General features: G+C 40.2%; 1 protein-coding gene across 1 annotated transcript in view; it reads right to left on the bottom strand.

The window, feature by feature from the left end:
- The window catches only part of LOC136877716 (uncharacterized), a 70555-nt gene that overhangs the window by 34052 nt on the left and 22887 nt on the right, over positions 1-13616 (bottom strand). Inside the window, exon 4 of the mRNA XM_067151927.2 lies at positions 8063-8312. Coding sequence (XP_067008028.2) covers positions 8063-8312 — 250 coding nt within the window. The remainder of the gene's footprint in view (positions 1-8062; positions 8313-13616) is intronic.

Raw genomic sequence — 13616 nt, 5'->3', positions numbered from 1 at the left:
GTACGGTGATATTTATTTGGCCTTGGTCTCTGTCATGGTCATCTGCTTGCCTATGAGGCCGCCATGTTTGTTTTCTTATATTCAGGCTATGCGCTTGCCTGTGATTCTCTTTGGGTTTGAATATTGTTTCTTTGGTCCAGAGATGTTTCTCTCTGTGCTATGTTGTGATCTTTCACATTTTATTTTACCTTCTCTGGGTTTTTTTTCTTCTCCTTGCTAAGTGGGAACCTTGATCTGTGGTAATTGTTGAGACGATGTGGAAGTTAAATAGACACGTATGTAAAAAATTTATTAATCTCGCAGAAAGAATGACCGAGTTGATCCGTGTGGATTGTATTCACATTACCACATTATGTAGCGAGATTGCAAGTGAGATGGTGAGCCCGTCGTATGAATAATTTAAGCTTGGTGTTTGAAAAGCTGTGCTCAGGCATTAATGTTAGGACTCCTATTGGATGAACTCTGTACATGTACGTATCCTTTCTTTTAATTGCTGGCTTCATTTCTTGTTTCTTTTTGAATTTTATTATATCAATAAACCCTCATTTAAATTTAGTTTGAATTTTATTGCTAGTAGCCCTAGTCTCGTTCCTGTTCTGCAATGAAATGAGGGTCGTTTCCAGTTCAGGGGTGTGTCTTTCGCCTTTCCTAGTCGCGGGCCACGCCTTGAATCTCCCGACGTGTTTGTGACCATGAGAGTCATACTATATGGTGATGTAGATTGTTGGTAAGGGAGGGGGTGCGGCTCACCTTTATGCTTTCTTATATATATGAATGATATGTGTAAAGAAGTGGAATCAGAGATAAGGCTTTTTGTAGATTATGTTATTCTGTACAGAGTAATAAATAAGTTACAAGATTGTGAGCAACTGCAAAATGACCTCGATAATGTTGTGAAATGAACAGTAGGCAATGGCATGATGACAAACGGGGTTAAAAGTCAGGTTGTGAGTTTCACAAATAGGAAAAGTCCTCTCAGTTTTAATTACTGCGTTGATGGGGTGAAGGTTCCTTTTGGGCATTATTGTAAGTACCTAGGTGTTAATATAAGGAAAGATCGTAATTGAGATAATCACATAAATGGTATTCTAAATAAAGGGTACAGTACCTGCACATGGTTATGAGGGTATTTAGGGGTTGTAGAAAGGATGTCAAGGAGAAGGCATATAAGTCTCTGGTAAGACCTCAACTAGAGTATGGTTCCAGCATATGGGACCCTCACCAGGATTACTGGATTCCAGAACTGGAAAAAATCCAAAGAAAAGCAGCTTGATTTGTTCTGGGTGATTTCCGGCAAAAGAGTAGCATTACAAAAATTTTGCAAAGTTGGGGTGGGAAGATTTGGGAGAAAGGAGACGAGCTGCTTGAATAAGTCATATGTTACACGTTATAATTCTCATGTTTGGTCCATATTGAAATGTACGTAAAGACAAAGAATGTTACAAGTGTTTAATTTCCACCTATTCAATACAAAGAGATCTAGTAATTAAGAATTGAAACTTATCATATTAATTACAGGGACACGTTTCACCCATTATAAGGGCATCTTCAGCCTTAAAATTCTCAAACCTGCAAGGTGAATAATCAGGATCCTGATTGCTCTTACAAATCGTAAAATGAGGATACTAATGCAGTTGCTTGTTTAACATAAACTTATAAGACTGTCCTTGGTTAAAACTACAGCAGATTTGTAGGGGTTACAAAAGGTGCAGCGAGACGATGCATCCCTAGAGGATATCGTAAGGAGTATATCCCTGGCTGGAGTTCAGAGAGTGAGGAATTACTACGAGAATATGAAGAACATCCTAATTCCGACAATGCAGCTGGTCTCCTCCAATCCTTGGATGAGAGTCGAAGAAGGATCTGGCATGAAACAGTGGAATCCCTAGATCACACCCATTCTAGCAGAAAGGCCTGGTCTATAATTAGGAAACTGGATTCTTCAAACCCTGCAACTAAGAGATCAAAAACAGCCATCAATCTGAATGATTTTGCTAATCATCTAATATCAGTTTCTAAAAACACAAAAGACAAGCGAACCAAAAAGGATATCAAATTAAAGTTGAACATCAAGAAAAGGGCAGCGCTGCAGTTTTCTGAATTCTCTACTCCATTCAAAGAATGGGAAACTGAAGCCGCAATAAAAAGTATGAAACTTGGAAAAGCTGCAGGATTTGATGGAATTTATCCTGAATTTTTGGCTCATTGCGGACCAGCCACAATAAAATGGTTAACCAACTTCTTCACTAATATTCTGCAAACTGGAAACATATCACCTCTGATGAAAACAAAGATAATAGCCATACTGAAACCAAATAAAGATCCATCTAAAGTGGTAAGCTACCGTCCAATAGCACTTCTAAGTGTTACATATAAACTCCTTGAGCGACTGATCTACAATAGAATTTATGAAACAATCAACAGCTACATTCCTATAGAGCAAGCAGGATTTAGACCTGGAAGAAGTTGTAATGATCAAGTACTGTCTCTCACCACGTATATCGAAAATGGATATGAGAGGAAATCAGTAAGCGTGGCTGCCTTTTTGGATCTATCAGCTGCCTATGATACTGTCTGGCGAGAAGGACTCCTTCTAAAATTTTTTAGTGTGATCTCATGTCGTAAACTTACGGCCTTACTTAGCAATATGCTCAGTAATAGGTACTTCCAGATCTACGCTGATAATGACAGAAGTAGAGTGTTTAAATTAAACGATGGTTTACCTCAGGGATCAGTCCTTTCCCCCCTTCTTTTCAGTCTGTACATATATGACCTCCCAGACACATCATCAAGAAAATTCATCTATGCTGATGACATTTGTTTGGTGACTCAGTGCTCCAACTTTTATGATGCTGAAACTACTTTAGCCACTGATCTGGAAGCCTTGGATGTATACTTCAAGAAATGGTGCCTTCTCCTAAATCCTCAAAAAACAGTTATATCTACATTCCACTTACGCAACAGACAGTCTAATTACAAACCAATAGTCAGATTCCGAGGTGAAGTGTTGCCGTTCTGCAGTACACTAAAATACTTGGGAATAACACTTGATAGAACTTTGACTTTCAAGCAACATCTTTCAAATGTAGCTGCTAAAGTAAAAACTAGAAATAATATTCTTCAGAAACTTGCTGGTACATCATGGGGAGCCAATACTCATGTTCTAAGATCAACAGCATTAGCCTTATCATATTCTGTTGCTGAATACTGCTGCCCCTATTGGATCAATAGTGTTCACACAAAGAAGATCGATGTACAACTCAATCAGGCAATGCGCATAATCTCGGGTTGCATTCGGAGCACGAACACACTATGGCTTCCTGTTCTCAGCAATATTGCACCTCCAGCCCTAAGACGATCAGAAGCTCTCCTAAAGGTTTGGAAGAACATTCAGCAGAACCCCCAACTACCCATCCATCAAGATATTATGCACACTGAACATCAACGACTGAAATCAAGGAAACCACCCTGGCGTACAGCAATGGATCTTGAAAGAACCTCTTTTTATGTTAACAGTTCATGGAAAGCCCAGTGGGATCAGTCTTCGGTAGTGAACAAACATCTGGTTGAGAATCCTTCTAAACGAGTACAAGGATTTATCTTCCAAGACGACAGTGGAGAATCATCAATCGGATAAGAACTGGACAAGGCAGATGTGGTTATCTGTTGTGCAAATGGGGTTGGACTAGGTCTGCAGATTGTGATTGTGGTGCATCTTCTCAGTCAATCCACCACATTGTTGCTGACTGCCCAATTCGAGCTTTCAAAGGAACGCTGATGGACATTCACCGCACATCGGATGAAGCAGCTGATTGGGTCAAAATGCTAGACCTGGAGTTATAGTATTGTACGGACTTGTGACTATGCATATTTACCCTGAACTATATACATGTGTGTACATAGATTCATCATACGATAAATATATACTGTGGTATCAAGCTGCATGTCAAAAGTTCTATAAGATTATATTCCTTGGAGTGCTGAATGGAACCTAGTTTAATGCACCTAATACTTGTTGAGGGTGTAAGAAAAGTAATTTGGAACATAAGTATAGTCCTCTCCGTATAAGGACGTACCCTAAGCGTGCAACCTTACCCTTTCTCCCCTGTAATATTAAGGTATCGATTTATAGTTACTTTTCTTGCTGTTGGGTATTTTGCAGGTCTTTTTCAGTGTCGGTAACCATACAGTTTAGGGACCCTACTTGCCGATACGACGTCTTACATTAACCGTTAATCTGGCACGTTGGCAACGTTCAATCACTGTTCTAGCATGAATTGCGTGTTGCCACCGCATCGCCGTTAAAGTCACTAGTGATACATTTGCGAGAATATTTAAAGCATATTTTCTTTTTCTGTGGGATTGTAAATCTATTTGGCTAATACCAAGTAAGTAGAATTGTGGCATGTTCGGATAATGCATTTATTAACATTGTTTGCGTGAAATGATTACAGTGCTCAAGTACGTCAGTCTCATGTCTAGATCTACCGGTACACGAAATAACTCTTGCGGGACGAAATTTTGGCAGTAGAACTTATAACATTATTATTTTCAAATCCGCAGTGAACTTGAAACCTGACCTAATTTCCGTTCACGGAGCTTGGCACATTAGTATTCCTATATATTTCCTGATAAGCTTGAAGATATAACCAGCCTGCAGGCTGAAAATATGCCCAATAATTTCTCTCCTTACTGGTTACCGGTGTTGAAGAGAGAAGGAAATGTTCGCGCAAAAGAAAGGGAAGTCATTGGATGTCTGGAACTTTCTAAAATCACACTGCAAAGACTTATTAAATAAATTGCATCGTTTAACACGCCCCTCTTGTCAAGAATATGGTTATAGTACGCCTAGTGTATATCAAAATAAAGACGGATAATTTGAGTGAGAAAGTGTGTTTATTTCCTTAATTCCTCATTGAGCGTGGAAATCGACGAGATATTCATAATTATCTTGATTTATTTGATCTTATCTTTTATCATTTACTAGGGTAGGGAAACATTGATTATCGGTGTTTCCTACATTGAGGTTAGTTTGTTATGGTTATGTCTGGTGATTTTAATATGTAACCAGGCAGGTTGGCAGCAGTGATCAGCCATTACAAAAAAGAGAAAAGAAGAGCATCGGGTGGCGATATTTACTTTCTGGGGTATTTCCTTACGTGGAAATTACTATAATTTGGAACATAAACAGCTTAATCTGCATAATGAAGTAGAAAAAACCAAACCAAACCAAACTCCATGGCACTACAGCCCTTGAAGGGCCTTGGCCTACCAAGCGACCGCTGCTCAGCCCGAAGGCCTGCAGATTACGAGGTGTCGTGTGGTCAGCACGACGAATCCTCTCGGCCGTTATTGTTGGCTTTCTAGACCGGGGCCGCTATCTCACCGTCAGATAGCTCCTCAATTGTAATCACGTAGGCTGAGTGGACCTCAAACCAGCCCTCAGGTACAGGTAAAAATCCCTGACCTGGCCGGGAATCGAACCCGGGGCCTCCGGGTAAGAGGCAGGCACGCTACCCCTACACCACGGGGCCGGCAATGAAGTAGAAATTGTTTTTTTTTTTTTTTTTTTTTTTTATCTCTCCCAGTGGAGGAGAAGAAGAAGAAAGTAAAGCTGCTAGACTGTTGAAGTTGTTAAAGATGTTAATTTCATGTGTTAAGATAAGGTAACAGTCTTCTTTAGGTACGTTGTAGAAGCAAGGAGGGGTATTCGACTGTCTGTAGTCGTATTTATCTTAGCTTGAAGGAGCGAAAGTCAAAGGTATTTTGATGTTGATTAGAGCTTGTGGTGTACTGCAGTGTCGGCCAACTGGCTGGCGTGTAATGTAAGAGAGACCGTGTGACATTGGAGAGCCCATATGACGTAAGAGCGCAGAAGGTGGGGAGCCGCTGCCGTAGAGTGACACGAAGAGACAGCCTCGCTTCGTAGTAAACACGTGAAGTGCCATATATGTTGGTGGCTACGGCTTTTATAGACACTTTTCACAAAAAGCCACACAAATCCTTCTTATTTACAAATTTTTCTCTTAGTTCTCTATCACACTGTAAATCTAATAACTCTAATTGTAGGTCTAGATCAACATTATCTGCAACAACTGAAAATGGCGTGGTTTAAAAGTTGAATATAAGTTTACAGACACTCCAAATTGTTAAATCTAGGATCAAATTCCGAATAAAGGATTTTTTAATGATTTGACATGCCTATGAATATCCTCAGCCGTATGGTGTTAGTGGTACAGTACATTACATAAGTATGGACGAACCGGGCACATCACGGTGCGAGAAGCTATCTACGCCTCCGATCTTTTTATCTTTATGGGAAGATCTATATTTATTTGTTGAAAATTAAAGGATTGCTACAGCTAAATTTTTAGTTTGTAGAAAAGAGCTACAGTATGTAAAAAACATATAATTTACAACGCCACTACAGTTTGTATCAAATTTGCAACGCCACTACAGTTTGTATCACGCTGCAGGTAAAACGTATGTTTTGAGTTTACAGATTACTCTCTGTACTATTTTTGTTGTAAAACTGTGCTGTTTATTACTATTAGCACTATTTTTACAGTGGTTGATATTGTAAAACACAGCAATTTTGTGTTCAATATCAGTTCCGAAGATTGACCGGAAAAAGCAAGTTTAGTTTGTATATGTAGAAATAAAGTTGCTTTATAACTTTTATGCTACTTCATAACAAAGTTACGTTACAATAAATTATGTGGAGAGGAATATGTACTACACATAACCGCATTGTACTACCTGCAGCCCTTGGGCCTCTCCCTAGGAATGACGTGATTCCCCTCGCCCCTCTAGCCATTACTTCTCAGTTACAGTACTAAGTACTTTCGCTGCCCGAGCAGAGTGTGTGACGTGTTACCTGACATCACACGGACACGCAGTTGGCTAACCCTGGTGTAGTGTCCCTTTGTCTGTAAAGATGTAAATCAGGATCCTGATTACTCACCTTACAAGTTTGAGATTAAGGCTGAAGATGCCCTTATAATGGGTATTGAATAGGTGGATTTAAAACACTTATAACATTCTTTGTCTTTAAGTGGTATGTTCTGAGCGGTCAGTGAAGAGATGGCGTGGACTGACATCAGTAGACAAATAAGTTTGAGTGGTGTTTTTAAGTAGGAAAGATCACAACATGAAGATAAAGCTGGAATTTAAGAGGACTAATTGGGGCAAATATTTGTTTATAGAAAGGGGAGTTTGGAATAACTTACCAAGGGAGATGTTGAATAAATTTCCAATTTCTTTGCAATCATTTATGAAAAGGCTAGGAAAATAACAGATAGGGAATATGCCACCTAGGCGACTACCCAAAATGCAGATCAGTAGTGACTGACTGACTGCTTGCTTGATTGATTGATTGATTGATTGATTGATTGATTGGATTGATTGACTTTTGGTTGAAGAAGTCTCAAATGAGACGAACCATGTTCCAAAATATGTTTAATATATTTTTATATTAAATAGTTTTCATTGTAAAGTGAAGTGTATTGATTGGGTGGACCACTAAACCTAACACAAGTTCTTAATTTTTTCGAGTATGAATGTCGACGAGAGAGCTTGCTACTGCACACAGCCAGAAAACTATACCAAAAATGATTGATTGCATTCAATATAATCACTGGAGAGCATAAATACTAATAACAGGAAATATAACGCATGCTTAACTGCTCGAAATAACGGACGCATCAATGATAGGGTTCTCGCTGTAACTGAAGGATAATACACGGTTTAATATAGTAATTTTCACGGGACAGAAAAAAGCTGTTGTTACAGCGGAGTTCTCACTATATGCCATACTAGCTATAACAGATGTCTACTGTAACACAGATTTGTACACCATAACACTGAAAAGAAAAAGTAGTCAGATAAAAATTTTTGTTACCTTAATTGTAAAAAATTCCACTAAAAGTTAACAATTAACCGCATAGGGAATACATGAAAAGCACCCGCCCTTAACATAAGATAATTTCTATAGCTCATTTAAAAAAAAGTTCAGCTGATAAAGAGCCGAGTGCTGTACGAAAATAAACTAAAACATCCTTACCAAACGCATCCAAGGCTATGCTGAGTACATCTCCACAACTAACTTTAATGATTTGATTTGGCACTTTCTTAAATTCCAACACACCATAATCAGAGGTGTTCTTTGGCAGAGAATCATCCCGAGGACCAACTTCCTCATTTTCAACAGTTGAAAAGTCAGGAAGTTTCTTCCACGACTCAGTACGAGGTAAATATTGCCAACATTCTCCTTCAACTGTCACAAATAATACTTGTCTTGAAGAACAGGATGCCTACAAAATAAGAACACACAGATCAGGCTACATAATTTATTCACATATTCAACATCACTTCAGTAACAAGAAGAGGAAATTTAACTGTCTAAACTACGTTAATTTTAAATATCAAACCCTATCCATTTAGGATCCAAGGCAAAGGTCATATGGTGGCATCAAACAATGGCATAACTAAAGCTTGACCTTAACTGACTATTTGGAATCAGTAAAGCTAGACACAACTTGCAGCACAGGGTGACTTCTGTAAGCAAAAGGATTTAATTCAACAACCTAGTTTGAATGGCAACATGATCTGAGGCGGTTTCTGCTCCATGTTACCCTGCAGACCGCAGTCTTCATGCCACAGTTTCCAGTGTGATTTGTAGCATCTGACATCCACAAAACTTGGAAGGAATGCTACTGATTAAAATGCTGCTGACAAAATGGTTTGTTGCTATCAACACACTCGTTTAAATGTACTTGAAAGTGGTGATATTATTAGGAGGGAGAATTAACCAGGTGTCTCATGTTGGTCCTCAAAATAAGAAATATTATTTATCTTCATGTCAGCTAAGCATGTATTTGTTCAAGTAACAAAATATATTCAATAATCTACCTACTTATTGCCTAACAGAACATATCTGTAACTCAGGATCAGATGATAACTTTGAAGACACTCCTAGAGGTTTGAGCACAGAGCATGTAGAATTCTGTGTTGAAAACCTGTTTTTCAGTAGTGCACGCTTCAAAATCATTACACAACAAGGAAATTATTATTCTAAGGTAATATAAATAATTGTATGTGTTATTTGAGTTATCAGTCCATAGACTGGTTTGATGCAGCTTACCATGCCAACCTATCCTGTGCTAACATTTTCATTTCTACATAACTACTACATCACTCTCTCTCTTCTTCTCATCAAATTTAGTCAAATCGATCTCCTCTCACCATTTCAATTCAGTATCTCTTCATTCAGGATTCAATCTATCCATCTCACCTTCAGCATTCTTTTGTAACATCACATTTCAAAAGCTTCTATTCTTTTTCTTTCTGAGCTAGTTATCATCCATGTTTCACTTCCATACAATGCCACGTTACATACAAAAGTCTTCAAAACATCTTTCTAATTCCTATATCAATGTTCAAAGTAAGCAAATTTTCTTAAGAAAGGCCTTCCTTGCTTGTGCTAGTCTGCATATATGTCCTCCTTACTTTTCCCATCGTTAGTTACTTCACTACCCAAGTAACAATCTACTTCCTTTAAGAATTTACTTCCTACCGAGGTCGATAGCTGCAGTCGCTTAAGTGCGACCAGTATCCAGTATTCGGGAGATAGTGGGTTCGAACCCCACTGTTGGCAGCTCTGAAGATGGTTTCCCGTGGTTTCCCATTTTCACACCAGGCAAATGCTGGAGATGTACCTTAAATAAGGCCATGGCCGCTTCCTTCTCACTCTGAGCACTTTCCTGTCCCATCGTCGCCATAAGACCTAACTGTGTCGGTGCGACGTAAAGCAACTTGTAAAAATAAAAATTCACTTTCTAATCTAATATTTCTTCCATCGCCTGACTTCATTCGAATATACTCCATTATTTTTGTTTTGGACTTATTTACTTTCATCTTAAACTCCTTCTCCAGACTCTGTTCATACCATTCAGCAATTTATTCAGATTTTCTGCAGTCTCAAATAAAATAACAATATCATCAGCAAATCTTAGGGTTCTGATTTCCTCACCTTGGATTGTTATTCCCTTTCCAAATTCCTCTTTCATTTTCTCCACTACAAACACTGGAAAGGAGGGAGAACAAACTGCAGCCTTGCTTCACTCCTTTCTGGATTGCTGCTTCTTTCTTAATTGTATATAGAATTATATACAGACACAAAAAATTTTGTGTACAGTATGGTGGTGAATAATCATATAATACAGTAGTTAATGGTAGGTGGGAGCAAATTACCTCCAGCCTTGACATAGTACAAGCAGCAAACCCCCCCGCCTTCATTTTCCAGCACCTTAAGGTTTTAATGTGCTTAATATTTAAATGGTTTCATCTAAGATATTTAGAGACAGCTGAAGATGACTACTAAGTGGTCGAAACAAGTCCTGTATGTGAAATGATTTTTATAATTCTGCCAAAAGGCAAGAAATAAAGTATCGATTAGGTGGTATTTAATTTGTTGATAACCGAGCTTGATAGCTGCAGTCGCTTAAGTGCAGCCAGTATCCAGTATTCGGGAAATAGTAGGTTCGAACCCCACTGTCGGCAGCCCTGAAAATGGTTTTCCATGGTTTCCCATTTTCACACCAGCCGAATGCTGGAGCTGTACCTTAATTAAGGCCACGGCCGCTTCCTTCCCACTCCTAGCCCTTCCTTGTCCCATCGCTGACATAAGACCTATTTGTGTCAGTGCGACGTAAAGCTACTAGCAAAAAAAAAAAAAAAAAGTTGATTGTACATTGTTACAAAAATAATTGGGAATAGTTAGCACTTGAGAAGCCTCGGTGGCCTAGGTGGCAGCACACTGGCCTCTCACTGCTGGATACCGTGGTTCAAATCCTGGTCACTCCATGTGAGATTTGTGCTGGACAAAGAAGAGGCGAGACAAGTTTTTCTACGGGTACTCCGGTTTTCCCTGTCATCTTTCATTCCAGCAACACTCTCCACCATCATTTCATTTCATCTGTCAGTAATTAATCACTGCCCCAGAGGAGTGCAACAGGTCTCGGCAGCCGGCACAATTCATAACCTCCCCGCAAGTTCATACATCCCATCCCTGACCCGGTCATTGACTGGAAAACAGGTTGTAGGTTTTCATTTCATTTAGCACTTGAAAGATTAAACTGATCATGGTTTAAATGAAAATGGTAAATTTATTGCCATAAAATGCCCTAGTTAAAGAAAGTTCTCTGCGAGTCCTTATTTTCATTAAATATACACTTGTTGACTTTTTGGATTCAGAAACAAGTTCTAGCAAAACTACAGCCAAAGTATTCACAAACTGAGCTCTTGCACTAAGCGCAACTGTACTTCAACTAAGAGCGTGGACATCCAGGAGTAAACTACATGTCTCAACCTGGGCTCCAACATGTGCTCATGCCCATGAGCTGTATTTTCATGTGCACTTGTGTCACCCTGTGTCGTCAACTTGTATCTGGTCTAATCCAATATAGTCTCACAGCATTAAAAAATTACCATGATTTCAATCCACTACTATCACATCATTTTCTCCTTTATTCAGAGTACCGGAATTGGGATAAGAATGGTTTCCCTCTCCACCAATCCTATCCACTACAATGTTCCTACTAGGTTTCCATTTACTACTCTTACTGTATTATCCTTTTTCTAAATTACAATGTATTTGGTAAATAGCACCCCTGTATTAATTCTTGTATCTCCATAAGTAACCCGTTGTGCAGATAGGGACCCAAAGTTGGCAATGGAAATTTTACAGCAGTGCCAAACAAAAGTGTCCGTGATGTAAAAAAATTGCATTTCTATGTTTTGACTTCTTGCAGCTGTGAACTTGCACTCGGGAGTTAATGGGATCAAATCCCACTGTCGGCAGCCCTGAAGATGGTTTTCCATGGTTTCCCATTTTCACACCGGGCAAATACTGGGGCTGTACCTTAATTAAGGCCACAGCCACTTCCAAATCGAGGCCTTTCCTATCCCGTCATCACAAAAAGACCTATCTATGTCGGTGCGACATATAGCCAATTGATACAGATGTTGATTCCCATACGGAACTTGAAATATTTGTCCCGAATGAGTACATTTATAATACCACTATAAATGGTCCGTTATTGGACATTATAAATTTTCCAGTTACAATAACTCATTCATGATTGCCAGCATTTCGCCCGAGTATACTAAGTTGGGCTCATCAGTTGGTAAATAGCACACCTACAAAGACGCATGGCTAGTACATACCATGGAGGCCACTGCATAGGCTATTTGGAGCCACCGGCAGTGCCAATGCACGACGAGACTGTCTCATTACAGAAAATAGATGCATGCCTGGCCATCAGATGATATAGATGTTGATTTCCACAGGGAACTTGAAATATTTGTCCCGAATGAGTAAATTTATAATACCAATATAAATGGTCTGTTATTGGACATTATAAATTTTCAACCTAACACATTCCTGGTTGCCAGCGTTTTGCCTGAGAGTGTTAAGTTGGGCTCATCAATTGGTAAACAGCACACCTACCAAGACGCATGGCTAGTGCATACCGTGGAGGCCACTGCGTAGGCTATTTGGAGCCACTGGCAGTGCCAATGCACTACGAGAGACTGTCTCATTACCAAAAATTGATGCCTGCCTGGCCATCAGATGATGAGCCCAACTTAGCACACTCAGGCGAAACGCTGGCAACCAGGAATGAGTTAGCTGGAAAATTTATAATGTACATTAACGGACCATTTAAATTGGTATTATAAATTTACTCACTCGGGACAAATATTTCAAGTTCCCTATAGGAATCAACATCTGTATCATCTGATGGCCAGGCAGGTACCAATTTTGGTAATGAGACAGTCTCTCGTAGTGCATTGGCACTGCCGGTGGCTCCAAACAGCCTATGCAGTGGCCTCCACGGTATGCATGAGGACGAGCTTGAGTGTGCTAGCGAGAACACGTACGTGCCTCTTGCTTCGCTGTCCCTCTCCTTGTCAGGCGCTCTGTACTTTCTAAGTGCCAGCCAGGCAACTGTACTTGTTGGTACACTCCCAAAAGAGCTTTTGTCAGAGCTGAGCATTTCTCAGTGCTCGCTTTCTCTCTTTCTTCCAGGATTTCTTTTTCAGGAGGACCAGGATGGCGAAGCTATCCGTTCCAGTGAAACCAGCCGACTATGACTGCAGGGGAGCCATAGTGAAACTACAAGTGGCGGTCATGACGGTGGATGCTCCCGAATACAGACTCCCGAGGCTGTTGGTGTACAACCATTGGGGGACGGACGACTACCAGGAGATGATCCGCATAATCAATCTTCTTACGGCGATCGCGGAGTTCATCGGGGATTCGATCATCAAGACCATCGGCGAGGTGATCACTGGTTGGGCGGTGATCATCCACCCCAAGGACGCAGACCACTTGGGGGTTTACGAAGAGCTGGCGTCCCAACGACACCAGGTCGTCCGGCTACCAGGACACAGGGCACAGTTGGATGGCACAGGCTCAGTCTACCAGGAGGCAGCCACCCATATGGATCCGAGGACCAAGGACAACGGCGGCACTCCTGAGCGCCACAACGGCGCGCCCCCAGTTGGACCGCTGTACTTTACTAAGTACACGCAGACCAACAAAGCTGCCAACCAGG

The sequence above is a fragment of the Anabrus simplex genome, chromosome 7, assembly GCF_040414725.1.
Source record: "Anabrus simplex isolate iqAnaSimp1 chromosome 7, ASM4041472v1, whole genome shotgun sequence".
NCBI classification, from domain to species: Eukaryota; Metazoa; Arthropoda; class Insecta; order Orthoptera; family Tettigoniidae; genus Anabrus; species Anabrus simplex.
This window is presented reverse-complemented; position numbering and strand designations above follow the sequence as displayed.